At 44.5% G+C, this 13,608-nt stretch overlaps 1 protein-coding gene across 1 annotated transcript; it reads right to left on the bottom strand.

Moving 5' to 3' along the window:
- Positions 1–1,894: 1,894 nt before the first annotated feature.
- On the bottom strand, positions 1,895–13,514 carry osbpl7 (oxysterol binding protein-like 7). Its single transcript, XM_070991252.1, has 22 exons — positions 13,282–13,514; positions 10,297–10,489; positions 9,802–9,945; positions 9,654–9,707; positions 9,463–9,576; positions 9,230–9,382; positions 9,001–9,124; positions 8,535–8,653; positions 8,360–8,449; positions 6,615–6,768; positions 6,380–6,486; positions 6,111–6,279; positions 5,382–5,528; positions 5,153–5,289; positions 4,803–4,940; positions 4,141–4,204; positions 3,976–4,054; positions 3,572–3,716; positions 3,311–3,461; positions 2,940–3,066; positions 2,618–2,740; positions 1,895–2,259 (listed from the first exon to the last, which is right to left on the bottom strand). The coding sequence occupies exons 2-22, from the start codon at positions 10,423–10,425 to the stop codon at positions 2,151–2,153; spliced, it is 2,577 nt and encodes an 858-aa protein (XP_070847353.1). The 5' UTR covers positions 10,426–10,489; positions 13,282–13,514; the 3' UTR covers positions 1,895–2,150.
- Between the last annotated feature and the right edge of the window lie 94 nt (positions 13,515–13,608).

Here is a 13,608-nt window from a genome sequence, read left to right as displayed (position 1 = left end):
GCTTAGCTTAGCATAATGACTTAAAGCAGAGGGAAAGTGCTAGCCTGTGAATTACTCAAGCACATCACCTCTAATAAAAGCACAAATTGTGGTTTTTACACTTCAGTTTTTGTACAGATTTAACAAAGAGGATGTAAAGTGTTAAATTTTGAGCTTTCAAGGTGCTGGTAGGCAGGTTTTGTGACCTTCGGACCCTGTTTGCCTTATCAAAAAGTCTAAACTCTTTTCTGAGCTAAGCCGATTTTATATATGAAGACGGGGACTTAAAGTGGGGTCACTGCAATTTAAAGACAATCAAAATGCATGTAGATGTAACACCACCTTTTGAAGCACTTGACGAAACGGTCGTAATGATGTTGATGCAAAAAGGACAAACTGTCTGACAGCTCAGTCCTTTACCTGAACATTTAAATAACAGGTGCAGATGAAGTGTTAGTTTTATGGTGAATACAGAATGGATATATCGTATGATTAATGAAAAAATATGTATGTTGCTGGTGTAACATTTCCAAAAGATGTACTATTTAATGTTTAAAGGTGACAATTCTTGTTTCAAGTGCAATTAACAGAGTTAACAAAGGCATCCTAGAAACAATGAGAGCAAAGGTTACGTGACCGCTGGCCTGTGGACGATGCCAGTTATTTATTTCATGTGCTGTGGTTTGTTTCGTGGCTCACTCGGTGACCCTGCACCTGTGTGAGGGCAGAGGCTTCACGGCACACAGCAGCAGAAAAATGCTTTCAGACGCCTCAGGAACGACCCCTGCTGGACAATCTCAGCTATTACTTCAGCCCATCCCTGATGCTAAACCTCCAATACCTCCATTTCCCATGAGTCTGTTTTTCCCGTGCACACACATTTCCCTCAGCAAGAGAAGACTGTGCAGAATCCAGAGATTATCCTGTACCATACAGACAAGTGACGAAGGGAGCCCGGACGGGGTGAAGCGACGAGCATGTTCTTTTTTGTGTGTGATCATGTGCACTGTCGACGTCGGCGGAGCGACAAGAGCTCCTTTGACTCTTTCATGAAGAGCTTATAAACTGCAAGATGAAGGGGAAAACTGTTATTTATTAAAGGTGGCATATTTGTGTATTGTACTGTTGTTTTTTTATTCATGAAATTAAAGCTTGCACATGACAAATCTCGGCTGGGTTGACGTTCATTTCGTCTAAGTGTTGGTCTGAACACACCTTCTCGAAATGCTGCACATCCAGTTTCATGAAAGATTAGGTGAACGTTAATTTGTGCCAGAACTCTTACTTACGCGAATACGAGACACATTTATCTGCAGTCAAGTGCAGTTTTAATAAATTAAGAGAAATGAAAACACAAGCGTGACGTCGACTGTTTAATGTATTGTATAAATACAGGATGTATATGATTCCAGCTGGATATTCTTTTCTATTAAAGACATGAAAAACACAGTAGAATATCTTTTCTCCTCTTTTAAATAAGTGTATATACTGAATATTGGTGATTATCTTTAAGGTAATAAAAAACATTCAAATGCTTTCGCAGGTGTTGCACCATCACATGGTCTGTTAACAATGACCGAAGCATCCAGACAGATACTGTCTTAAACTTCATATGCATTATGAATTACATGCACACTTTTTAAATTTTTCATAGTGACAGCAGAGAGAGACATGCAGCAAAGGGCCTGAGCCAGGCTGCTGCACAGGGACTCAGCCTTGAGTCGAACCAGCTGCCCCCCCCCCCCCGTGTGCTGGCTGCCGTTCACTAAGCCTGACCGCAGTGCTGACGTCAGCACATAAAACACATACATAAAACGTAGTAAACTGGTTGAGAGGAGAGCATGATTGGACTGAATGCTCACATTAAATATGCTAACAGGCCTCTCTTACTACTGCAGTGTTGACTTTACGGCAGAGGACGGTGAAACCCTCAGAAAAATAAACATACACAGTAATCTAAAAAAAATGTTAAAAAACTGGTCCTGATGAGACCTGTCCTGGGTGCTGGGGAGCCGGACTGGTGGCCGCCTGGTTCCCATGAGCCAGTCATGGGCGTGCAGAGGAGATCGGCAGCACTCTCTCCGCTCCGCACGCGTCTCAGAGCGGTTCATACATGCTGTCCAAACGTCCGCCGCCGTATTCGTCTGGCGTCGCTCGTCGCTGTCGGCTCATCACCACAGAATCGTGTTTTCAATGTTGGCGAAACCTGGATTCTCTCTGAGCTTCCAGTAAGTCTCGTTTGTCAGCCACACGTCCCGTCCGCAGGAATCTTTGGCTTTCCTGAGGATAAAGATGAAATATGATCATTTACACACTCTACAAACCTGACAATGGAGCATTTTGAACATATATCTGCAGGAACATAAGTGTACTGAGAAATACAAATATCAATATATCAGAGTAATGTCCTGATCGTGCACTAAATATATGGATTTATGTATTCATGCAACCAAACACTAAGGTTAAACATTTAATATTAGTAATACAGACAATAAAGCCTCTTTATTTTATGGTCTTTATCATTCATGATTAGAGGAAGGGAGCTTATACGTTTGTTATAACGACATGCATTAACAAGAGGACTTAATAGTTTGTTATTAGTCTTCTATAATCAGGACTAAAAGAATATCGGACTCACTTGAAGAAACGTGGAACGTGCTCTTCTCCCCTTTTGCTCAGCTCTTTTCTCCGCTCCCTCTGAAACTCCTCTATGTCGTCTTTCTTCCTGTCTGATTCGTCCACCTTTCCCTCCTCCAGCATCCTAAGAAAAGAGGAAGTTAGTCAATTACACTCATTTAATACAACATGTATTGATCCTGGTCCCATTTAAGTACACTTTGTGTTTAAGCTTGAAAAGTGCCACAAAAATACAACTATTCTTATTCTCGTCGAGTGCCTGTTAGAACGTCAGAAAACAGCTGAAGCACATTTAAATCTTCCAAACTCTGAGGATCTCTCACCTTTGGTCCGGACGCAGGCGGCTGTCGGTCGGAGGCAGGAGAGGCTTCAGGTCTGGGCTGAGTTCATTCAGCTCCATGGCGAAGGTGGAGAAGCCATAGTACAGCAGCTGATCCTTTGGCTGGGGATCTGCAGGGCGACATGAGCCTCTCAGGTGAGCCGCTGCTCAAACGTGACACTTGGATTTATGCTGATTAGTTGTTTTGGCAACAGGGAGCGCTTCATTCCCCTTCACTTCTATTTAAACCTCTGAGGCAGAATCTCATCAATGGGGCTAATTATATGGACAGACAGGACACCTGAAGGACAAACGCAAGAGTAAAAAGGTTCGTGAATAAGTCCTACGTCTTGTTTGCTGTGATCATGGACTCACTTGGCTTCCAGACACATTTGGGAGTCGGCAGGGTGTCACAGAAGATGCCTTCATGCCACAGACCTCCGAACCGGTGAATGACACTCCCAGTTTGGTCCAGCACCGTGCCTTGAACCTCATTCTTGTTCGTGTCCGAACCCCAATAACGAGACTAACAAGGAAAACACAAACTCGCCAGTCAAAAGGCTTCCTGTGGAACCAAACGCAGTCAGATCACCTGCGACAAACAGTGCAGAGACGAGCAGGAAGTGGCTTGCTCACTTTGACAAAGGTAATCTTGCAGGTGCAGACATTGCTCTTGAGGTTGTGGATGGTGACCTCGCCGTAATGCTCCAGGTAGCGCTGCTGACTGAGGACGTTATGGATGCAGGTCACCACTTTGTTCCACTCGTAGTGGTCTCCATACCTGGACAAAACGCCAAAATTCAGCCACTTTTAAAGCCAAGATGCCGTTTTCTGATTTGGTTGGACAAAAAAAAGCAATCTGAAGATGTCACCTTGGGTTTTGGGAAATTATAACTAGTACCCCCAAAAACTCAAAAATAGAAAACTACAATTACTAGAAAATAATTCAAGTTGCAGTTTTTTTTTTTTCATCTCATGGTGCAACAACCACCACCTGCAGCACATTTGCTAATACAGACATTCAGGTGTCGACTGCTCACCTTGGAAGAGTGACGTTCACCATTCCTGTTGGCAGAATCTCCAGTGACTTCCCCCAGAACTTATTTTTCCATCGCTGGTCTGTTAGAGGTAAAGTTAGAGGATGAATGTGATCAGCACCGCTAACTGGAACAAAGAACACTGGTTTGATGAAAGGAGAGCGTCACCTTGCCAGAAGGAGAAGTTCTCTGATTGGCCGTGGCATGCAGAGATGGGAGGATGATGGCAGACCTGACGGAGTCCAGAGAGAAGATTAAAAATCTGACCACATAGGACCTACGATATACAGTCGTTTTTCCCAACAAGCTTTGGTGTATAAAATCAGTGCACTTCTTGTTTAAGCATAGCAACATGATGAATCCATTCGGTTGTGCCAGTGAGCTAGCATTCACAACAGCACTGACAATGGAGTCCCTGAATGCAACACAGCCATCATTGATCGTTTAGACCGTTAGACTGACAATATTTCGGATTACAATCTGCAGAAATCAGATGTCCTGTTGAGGACTGACATTTAAGTACTTTTCACTAAATAGCCATCACTTCAAAATAAATGCTTTTGAAATAAAAATGACATCAGGATTAGTGTGAAAGTAATAAATCACTGAGTGTGGACTCCTTCAGTGGATCGCCTTAATTTACAGGAGGGGATTAAGGGGGCTAAATGGTAATTCCCCATAATCTTTTCCTAATTTTAAAAGGTCAGTTTAATCATTTCTGTAGCAGCCTCTCAGAGTGTTTAAAGGCTTTCATGGACATGAGACAAATACGATACTGCTGAGTAAGATGTGTAATGAATATTGTGTTTGTGAAGCTCTTCCTGGGATACCTGCTCGCTGATGAGGCGGAAGCCCCGGTCCTCTCTGATACACTCGTAGGTCTCCCCCAGCACCGGGTTAAAGGGCTTGTAGCGGTTTCTGAACGTCGCGGTGGAGTAACCGGAGATAGCAAAGGCAGCGATGTAAATCTGTAAGAGGCAAAATGCGAAATCTCAGTTTGTTTGTCTGCAAATGGTACATCTCATTCTTATTAATGGATCGGTGCACATGTGTGGAAAACACTTTTTTTATCACTTTAGGGAACATTATCAGCATCTAAGACGTCAGATCAGGGTTGCCACAAAAATAAAATGCCTGTTTTGACACAGTCTCCTGTCTGTCTTGCACAGACATGTCTCACCATCCTCTCGTAGGGGTCCGGTGTATTGTTGGCAGTATCCAGCAGCTCACTGTACTCCAGCTCCTCACACAGCCTCTGCAGCAGGTTAACGGGCTCATTGAGAGCAGCAGGCATGGACACTCGAGCCAAGTCTTTACCTGAGGACAGACAGCACGTACGCCTCAGAAAACTGCTGTGTCAGATCATTTGTATGTACCTGCAGAGCAGTGTGACTTATCAGAATCCCTGCCTATGTTATTGTAGAGGATAGCCATGAGGCCCACATGGCTGTTGTCAGGACAGGGAGCAGGAAGTGCAGTTCGCCGGCCGGTGCTCTTGGGAACAACGCTGTTAGGAGTCTTGGAAATGCTAGCACGATACTTCCGGGTGGCTGAGACTGTAATGTGGTTGAAAAGGAAATAATGATGTTATCAAGACAAAAGTGTAATCTATTCAGGCAAGAAGAAGAAGAATAGTGTCAGAGCCAATGCTGGCAGATGTACTCCATGTCTGTACAGCATCCCTTTAAGCTAAATGCTAACATTATCAGGCAAATGTGCACAATGACAATGCTAACATAACAATGACTAGTGGGTTTAATGTTGACTACGTTCACCATCTTGGTTTGTGGTGTTAGCATGCTAACATTTGCTAATCAGCACTAAAGAAAGTACAGCGGATCACCAAACTTATTACAATTAATCCTGTGAGGAACGTGAATGTCTAAACCAAATCTCATCACAATATATCCAAAGGCTGTTGAGACATTTCACTTAAATACATGTCAACCAAATGTTGGCGCTACAGGAAAAATCAGGGGATCATTTAATTATTAGGATTCATCCTCTGGCACCATGAACGCCTGTGCAATGACGTGCCAAACCTGTAGACAGACGTTTCTTCAAAGGTCCTTCGTGAAGTTCAAAGTTTCCAAGAAAAAAGCTAATTTAAATAACATATTTCACGTGCATGCACCCACCGTGTCCTTCCTCTGGCTCAGAGTTGGTGGTGCTTCCATCACTAAGTCCTGATTCGTCAGACACCTCAGAGGAACTACCGCAAAGGACGTCGTCACTCGCGTCAAAATACTCCGCAGCCGAATCGGCCACTGACGGAGGCCCGTGGGCTGACTGCCTTTCTGCTGCAGGCTAACGACACCCGAAGACAAAGAGGGAGGAAGACAGAAGTTCAGCCTTGAAAAGCACAAGGAAATATGCACCAGAGAATCCACGACACTGAGAGTCTTACCACAGCTAATGTGTTGGACGGGTGGATGTTGTTGGTTTCCCAGACTTCCTGCAGCTTCTGCCTCTCCTGGGACAAAGTTTCATGCACTGACTTCAGGGAAGCGAGCACTGAAGAGGAAGAAGATGATGTTCTGGTGGAAATTTGGATTCACGCTCATTCTGATTTTTAATTCTGTAATCCCAGTCTCGGATTTTGCCAACATCTATGAACCCATTTATGAATCTGCTTTTCTGACCTCGTAGCGACATGGTGCAGATGTCCTGCTGGATCTTCTTGCCCTCGGGCGGCAGTGTGACAGTAGGAGGGGACAGCTGGGAGTAGACGTAGTCGGGGATAGAGGGGACGGACGCACCGAGGTGAGACGAGCTGCTCAGGTGACTGGAGGAGAGCTACGAGGTGGACAGAAGAGGACGGAGGTGGATGAATCATCGGTTAATTTCACAATGCCTTTGTTATCTGTCAGTTTGGGTGTAAAGGCGTAAAAGTCCTTGTCTGTTATCAGCACAGGAGGTTTCAGTCGTGGGCAGTCTCTCCGATATGAAGACCAAGAGGAACATACATGACAATGCTGCAGGAATAGTTTGATATTTGGCAAAATACAGTTCTCCACTTTCTTGCAGAGAGTTAGATGAGAAGATTGATACCGCTCTCAAGCTACATCTAGCAAGCAGTTAGTTTAGCTTAGCATTAGCACTTGTCATGTCAGCTAAGAAATGCTCCTCACAAACCTTGTAAAACCACAAATCTTCATTTCTTTACACTTTTGTGTGAGCTTTGGAGGTGCTCTGTGCGCTGAGCCAGGCTAGCTGTTTCCCTCTGTTTCCAGTCTTTATGCTAAGCTAAGCTAACCAGCTGCCGGTTGTAGCTTCACATTCACTGTACAGACCTGAGAGTGGTATCAAGAAAATCATATATATTTTCCAAAATGTCGAACTATTCCTTTAATACAAGTTGTAGGATTGACAGGAAACGATGCAAGACGAGCACTGATGGATGTCTCTCTTCAACTTCACATTAAAAACAAGATTTGTCAAACGCAGGTGTAACTAAAATAACTGTACCATTAAACTGCCTGTTGGATCGCTGGTACAGTTTCAGCTGTTTTATTGCTGTCTAAGCCGAATTGACAGCAGAGTCATTTTCAGTGTTATCAGTTACACCTGTGTTCTTCCTGCTGCTACAGGTCACTCTGTACCTGTACTGTAAAGACACAGCTGGAGGTAGACTAGCTTTTCATGGGTCCAACGTGGACCTCTAGTAACCCAGGCCTGCAGGTTTTCTGTCCTACCACCTACTTCACTGTGTTCACGTTAAAATCAGGTCTCAGTAAGAAAGAAAACCTTCAGAGCCGTAGTACTCTGGCTTCTAAAGACCAGGACTGAAAACTACGATCATCGAAACAAAACGTGGGTTCACTTGATTAATCTATTAATTTATTCACTACAATTCCAATGATCCTATAGATCAATATCATGTTATTGCTGTAGACTATGTTCTGGTATACAAATGTGTCTTAGACGTTGAATAAGAGGTGGGACATCTACTACAAATACACCACGCTGGAACACACAGAAAGTGCCATTAAAACACAACACGGTTACCATTTTAACCTGAAAACAACATTTTCCTTTACGTCATCATTCATGTAATCACAGTTCATTTTCAGGGTAGAAGTCTGCTTCAGTGTGTAAACACAGAATGAGTTTTATGAATAAAGTTGTCTCATGTTCTGCCCGTTGCCAACTCACCGATTTAGTAATCCCACGAAGAGGCTTTGGATTAGAGAAAAGCCCCAAAATGTTACAGGAGGGTTGGGATGTGAAATACTTAAACCCAATATGCTCTCAAAAATTACCAGGAATAATGATGTCAATCAAAAACCAATGACTTCAAATCAACTTTAAACGATCAGTGTGGTCAATGTCTGAACATCTTCTCGTCTAAACACTGATGAAGGAGTAAGTTACGGACCATTCTTACCATTCCCAGGGCCTCCACTCTGGACAGAGTGCGAGAGTGTCCCCACATCTTCCCTGACCTCGACTTCTTCGGCTTCTCCAGCGACAGATTCTGTGACAAAACACGTGAATAATTTCACTTTCATGCAATGCTGCCCGGAGCGGAGGAGAGATTTGGTCCGGAACAGGAAGTCAACCTGTATGCTGATGATGCGCTTTAGGTCTCCGTTGGTGAAAGCCTGGCCCGCCTCCAGCGTCTGCAGGCTCTGGATTAAGCGGTTTAGCTCACAAAGGTCCAAATGGCAACGGTTCAGCTCTGGAAGAAGACATGACAGGTAGAGTCTTCACTGAGTAATCAATCAGAGAAGACTCCTGTGGTCATGATCGCATTTTACAGTGGGAAAAGGAAGGTCTCCACACAGACAGCTGTATTACTGTGGGTGCAGCTTGTGGATACTTTCAAACATTCAGATTAATGATAGACCAATTAATCAGTCAGCCAATTAATCGTGTCAATATCTGGCATTTTGGGATAATTGATTATTATAAGTGCACTGCAGACAGAGTGCAGATCCACTTAAGCAAACAGAGACAATGCAGACATTAGTGCTCAATAAATGACATTTGAGTTCTGAAGACGAGCTTCCTTCACGGGACAAACACCTTGAACGCAGGTGTCCTGGTTGTGACTTTGCTGCAGCCACGCCGACACTTTGCTGTTCACGGCGGTGTTGGCTGAGGGCAGCACTCCCGACGCTCCGGCCGAGTCCGCCCTGCCTGCAGAGCTCTGCGGCGTGAAGACAGAGGGAAGAGGACACAGCAGTTAATCACTCTGAGTGTCTTGTGAAGGTGGTTAGCTTTGCTTTGTTGTTGTTGTTTATTTGACAGTCACCAGATCTCCATTTCTCTGAGCCTGTCCAGCTGCAGCGCCATGGGACAACGTCTGGAGGAAGCCGCCGTGAGCGTGAGCTGCCTCGCTCTTCTTGTACAGGCGGTGGGCTTGTAGCTTGGTCACCCAAATGTAGAAGAGGTCATGGCTCTTCGCCTTGGGGAGACAGGGAGAGTCTTTTTAACCTGAAAACACACAACTTTCCTTGAGCAGCAGCATTTGATAACTACGTTTACCTTCATGTGATAGAGAATGTCCCCTGCATCCAAGTCAATCCGATTGGATTTCTTGTTGATGGACATCACTGCCAGGCTCACATCCAGGGAGCCCTGGACTCGTCCTCTGGAGACCTGGATTGGACAAAGGTACGTTTCAGTGTTTCCAAATCTAAGACAAAAACTCCTCAGAAAACATAATGTCCACTTACATCTTGTTGATTTTTGGAGTAGCGCAAGATCCCTGCTTCCAGGACAAAGTATCTCTGGAAAAGAGATCAAAATCATCCTTTAAAAACTGACTTCTTTCATTAAGCCAACACGTCGTCCTGCAGGACAGTTGAGTGGACCATTTCTCACCTTGTGCCAGCCTTTCAGAGGCCACTTCCTCCTCTTCAGAAGATATCCTTCGCAGATACCCGGCGTGGTCATATCATGAGGACTGTCGCCTCCCGGCTGCATTTCCGTCTGGAAGTCGTCAATCACCTCCCAGTCTTTGATAATCTAGGGGCAGCGTGAACGGGAAAACACTCGCTTTAAGGGAAGTTCTGACTTTTGTTCTACTATTTCTGGAATTGTACTGACCTCTTACAATTAACTGAGCGTGTGAAGCGTGTGTTTGGGGGGGAATAAAAAGGGCAATGATGACTTGACCGTCAGTTTTTCATGAAATGTCTCGACAAAACCTTCAAATATTCTGTCGACTGCTGGTTGCAATAACAGCCAATTATGCACGTCTTAAAATCTGATGATGTGAGATATGTTTACGGTTATTCTTTATCTTTGGACCCTATACTCTGTATTTCAGGATGAAAACACCTGAAACTACAGGCCGGGTGTCATTCTGGGCCACACCTGTCTGGAGTGGCGAGACGACAGAGTGCTGCTGCTCCGAGAGTGCGACGGCTTCCACGTCGGTGAGTTCTTCTCCAGGCCGCTGGCCAGCGATTGGCTGCGGTTGAGGGGGGACCCGTGTGAATCCATGTCAGACTCTCCTCCCTGTTGTGATCGGCTGGTCGTTGAAAATGTTCAATCTGCCGAAAGCTGCCTGCAAGGTGAGGAGGAGTCAGATGCAGGACTTTTACTTGGAATAGAGTATTTTGATGCAGTATTGCTGCTTTTACTTGCTTGCCAAAATCTGCATGTACCATCTACTGAAGAAGAGCATGTGACGTGATCAAAAGCTCCAGAATAAATGTACTTTATGGTGAGATTGTTCATTCAGAAACAGAGAAAGGCAGAAAATCATCACATCAGAATCAGAGTCAATTTCTGGCTTTCCAACAAATCAATGGATGATGATGTGTTCAATGTCACGGCCTAAGCGGAATAAACAATCAAAGTTTGAGACAGCTTGAACTTCAGTGTCTTACTCTTATCAAACGCTGCACATGTGAATACTTTATGAAGACTTCAGATTGAGCCATGACGGCAAGACAGCAAAGAGAAAGTGTTAAACAGGCTCAGCGGAGCCGCCGATGAGAGGACTGTAATCCAGTTACCTAACAGAGGTGACGTCGTAAGAGCCGCCTGGATCCACTTCATGTATCCTCATCTAGATCACTCTGGATCTGAAAGTCACCCACACTGAGCAACAAAACTAAATATTCACCCCAAAATCAACAAATGTGAGAATATTTGTAATTTTAAGCCGATTATTTCTAAATGAATGCGGCTGAATTGTAGTTTTTTCATTCAGAAGAGCGAAGTACAAACGACGAATCTGAGCACAGCTGCCAAACTTCTCTTCACAAGATGCTCGAGGCAAAAACAGGAACAGCCTGCGAAGGTGTGGAGTCATTCTCCAGGTTGCTTTGTCACTGAGTAATCTGTTAATCTTACAGCTTTTGCACATGGGTGGGTGGCGGTGCTTAAAAAAGACAGAAACGCACGTTCAGAGCGAGTGGATGCAGGAACAGTTACAGGATGTAACATTTCAGACTAAGAATTAAATATCTTTCTTCTTCATCGCTTGATTACTTCACTACTTCAGGCTTCTGCTCAACCAGTTATAGAACATAAGTCAGAAGAGCTTCATCACACCGGTGTAAGAGCGACCGCCTGCAGGGAGAGGATTACCAACCTCTGCTTAATTGGTTTTTCAGGGGACGTTTTTAGCCACATGTCACTCGGATGTGGAGAAACACAATCCTGAGGCAGAGAGCTCTGACGCCACACAAACCACGCCGAGCACGACCACAGCAGGACAACTGTTAGAAAGATGTCTGTCTCAAAGAGTGACAAGGATATCAAGTGTTCCTCAGCTCATGTGGTAACGTCCTTCATCCAGTCATGTGTTCACAAAGTGGTGAATTCGCTCCATCCTCGATGAACGGCTGAGCCTTTCCAGGATGCCCCTTTCATACCCAGTCATGATCCGCTCACCTGCTACCAATCAACCTGTTTACCTGTGATCCAAACGGGTGTTTTTGGAGCGTTCCACATCTTTCCCAGTCCTTTTTTATATACCGTCCTGTTCTTTATTAATTATATGTCAAGAAGTATTAGCAAAGGCTCGCATGTTTAATTTGTGCTTTACACAACTTTTTGGAATCTGAGTGAATGTTTGAAATATCGATGAATTTGAAATAAGAAGAAGACAAATGTCTACTATGGAGAAAAACATTGCACTTGTGCATTTGCAACAGTTCCAGAGTGCAAACCTAACATTATTCACTCAAGAGGGGAAGCTAATATTTACCTCTGTATTTGTAACATCACCAGTGTCTGAAGGATTCGTCACATCCAAACTGATATCCTCTCATTCTGGGCAGAACCCTCCTGGCTCGCTGTTACGTAAAGGCAGGAGAGGAGGAGAGTAACTGACCTCAGGGATGGAGGCATGTGGCGGAAACAGGATGAAAGGATTTGCTGGTTTCTGAGCTCGCTTACTCGAGGAGGGAAATTAAGAATATTCTGCGAGTAAAACTCTATTGAGATCTTAAAGTCATGTCACGTTTTCTACAAAGCTTTAACTAAAAGTACAAGAGGCAGTTTCAGATTTGAAGCTTTTGCTTCTGCGGAACTCAGTGAAAATCTATTATTTACTGTGGGTGCACTTTCAATCACAGATGCAATAAATCATTCAATCAGAACAAATGATTCTCGGTCAGCCTCCTCTTCTCCTCCTGTCTGACCCAAAAGAGACGAGATATGATCTGAATACTGACATCATGAGCTCATTATATGGAAATGGAAGCCAACAAAGCGAGTCAGCCGAGGTGAAAGCTGCATTTTGGGCAAAGCCACCAAACTGCATCACGCCAGAGGACGGGGTGAAGAGATTATGGCAGCTATAAACTCATTTTCACAATTACAACTGCAGCCAATAAAGCGCGGGTGACATCAGAGAGGGACGAAATGTTTATGAATGAGCGTGAAATTCACACAATTTACTCTATTTCCTGTCCAGTTTAACAGACTTCTCCAAACAAATGCTTTGACTCACAGTAGACCAAGAAAAGAGGAGCTGCTGCCTGTCACAAACACACTCTGAAGCACAGACAGGAGGCAGCTACACTGACGCACAGTGCACGAGCCGCGGGTCTGAGTCCACATCCTCCAGGGTCCATGTGGACTCATCCGGCCTGAGCAAGCCCCGCACACAGAGGAGGGGAACTTATTCCCATTTCAGCCAAAGTTTTTATAGTATTTTAACCACATGAACACGGAGCCATGATGCATCCACGACAGATGTCTGTAGGTTACATTTAAAGTCCAAATTACACTAAATATTCGAGTGATTCGGTCATTTGCATCAGAACTGAAGCCAAACTTTGAAATCTCAGTTTAGTGTTTTCTGAGCAGACCAATATTCAAAGTCAGAGAGAGGAGTCTTACCTGAAATCCACGTCCGACTCTCATCATCTGTTGCAGTCCTCTGCGCCTGAAAAGCCCAACAAATGTCTCATCTGGCGTTTGAGAAACTGCGCAAAATCACCATTTCCACGAAGAAACCGTTTTTCCATCGAAGCCCGGTCAAAAAAACAAAACAAACAAGAGCAAGGAAAAGGGAGTCAAACTACATGGTATCTCCTCAGATAATCACTGACTGATCACATAATCTCAGTGGCGGTGAGTGACACGCGCTGCCTCCAGTCCAGATCCGACGCGAGCCGTGCGTCGCAGGCGGCGCGCGACGTGCGCAAAGTGTCCTGCGCTTTATCC

This window comes from Chaetodon trifascialis, chromosome 21, assembly GCF_039877785.1.
Source record: "Chaetodon trifascialis isolate fChaTrf1 chromosome 21, fChaTrf1.hap1, whole genome shotgun sequence".
Lineage (NCBI taxonomy): Eukaryota > Metazoa > Chordata > Actinopteri > Chaetodontiformes > Chaetodontidae > Chaetodon > Chaetodon trifascialis.
The sequence above is the reverse complement of the archived record's forward strand: the minus strand, read 5'-3'. Positions and strand labels throughout refer to the sequence as shown.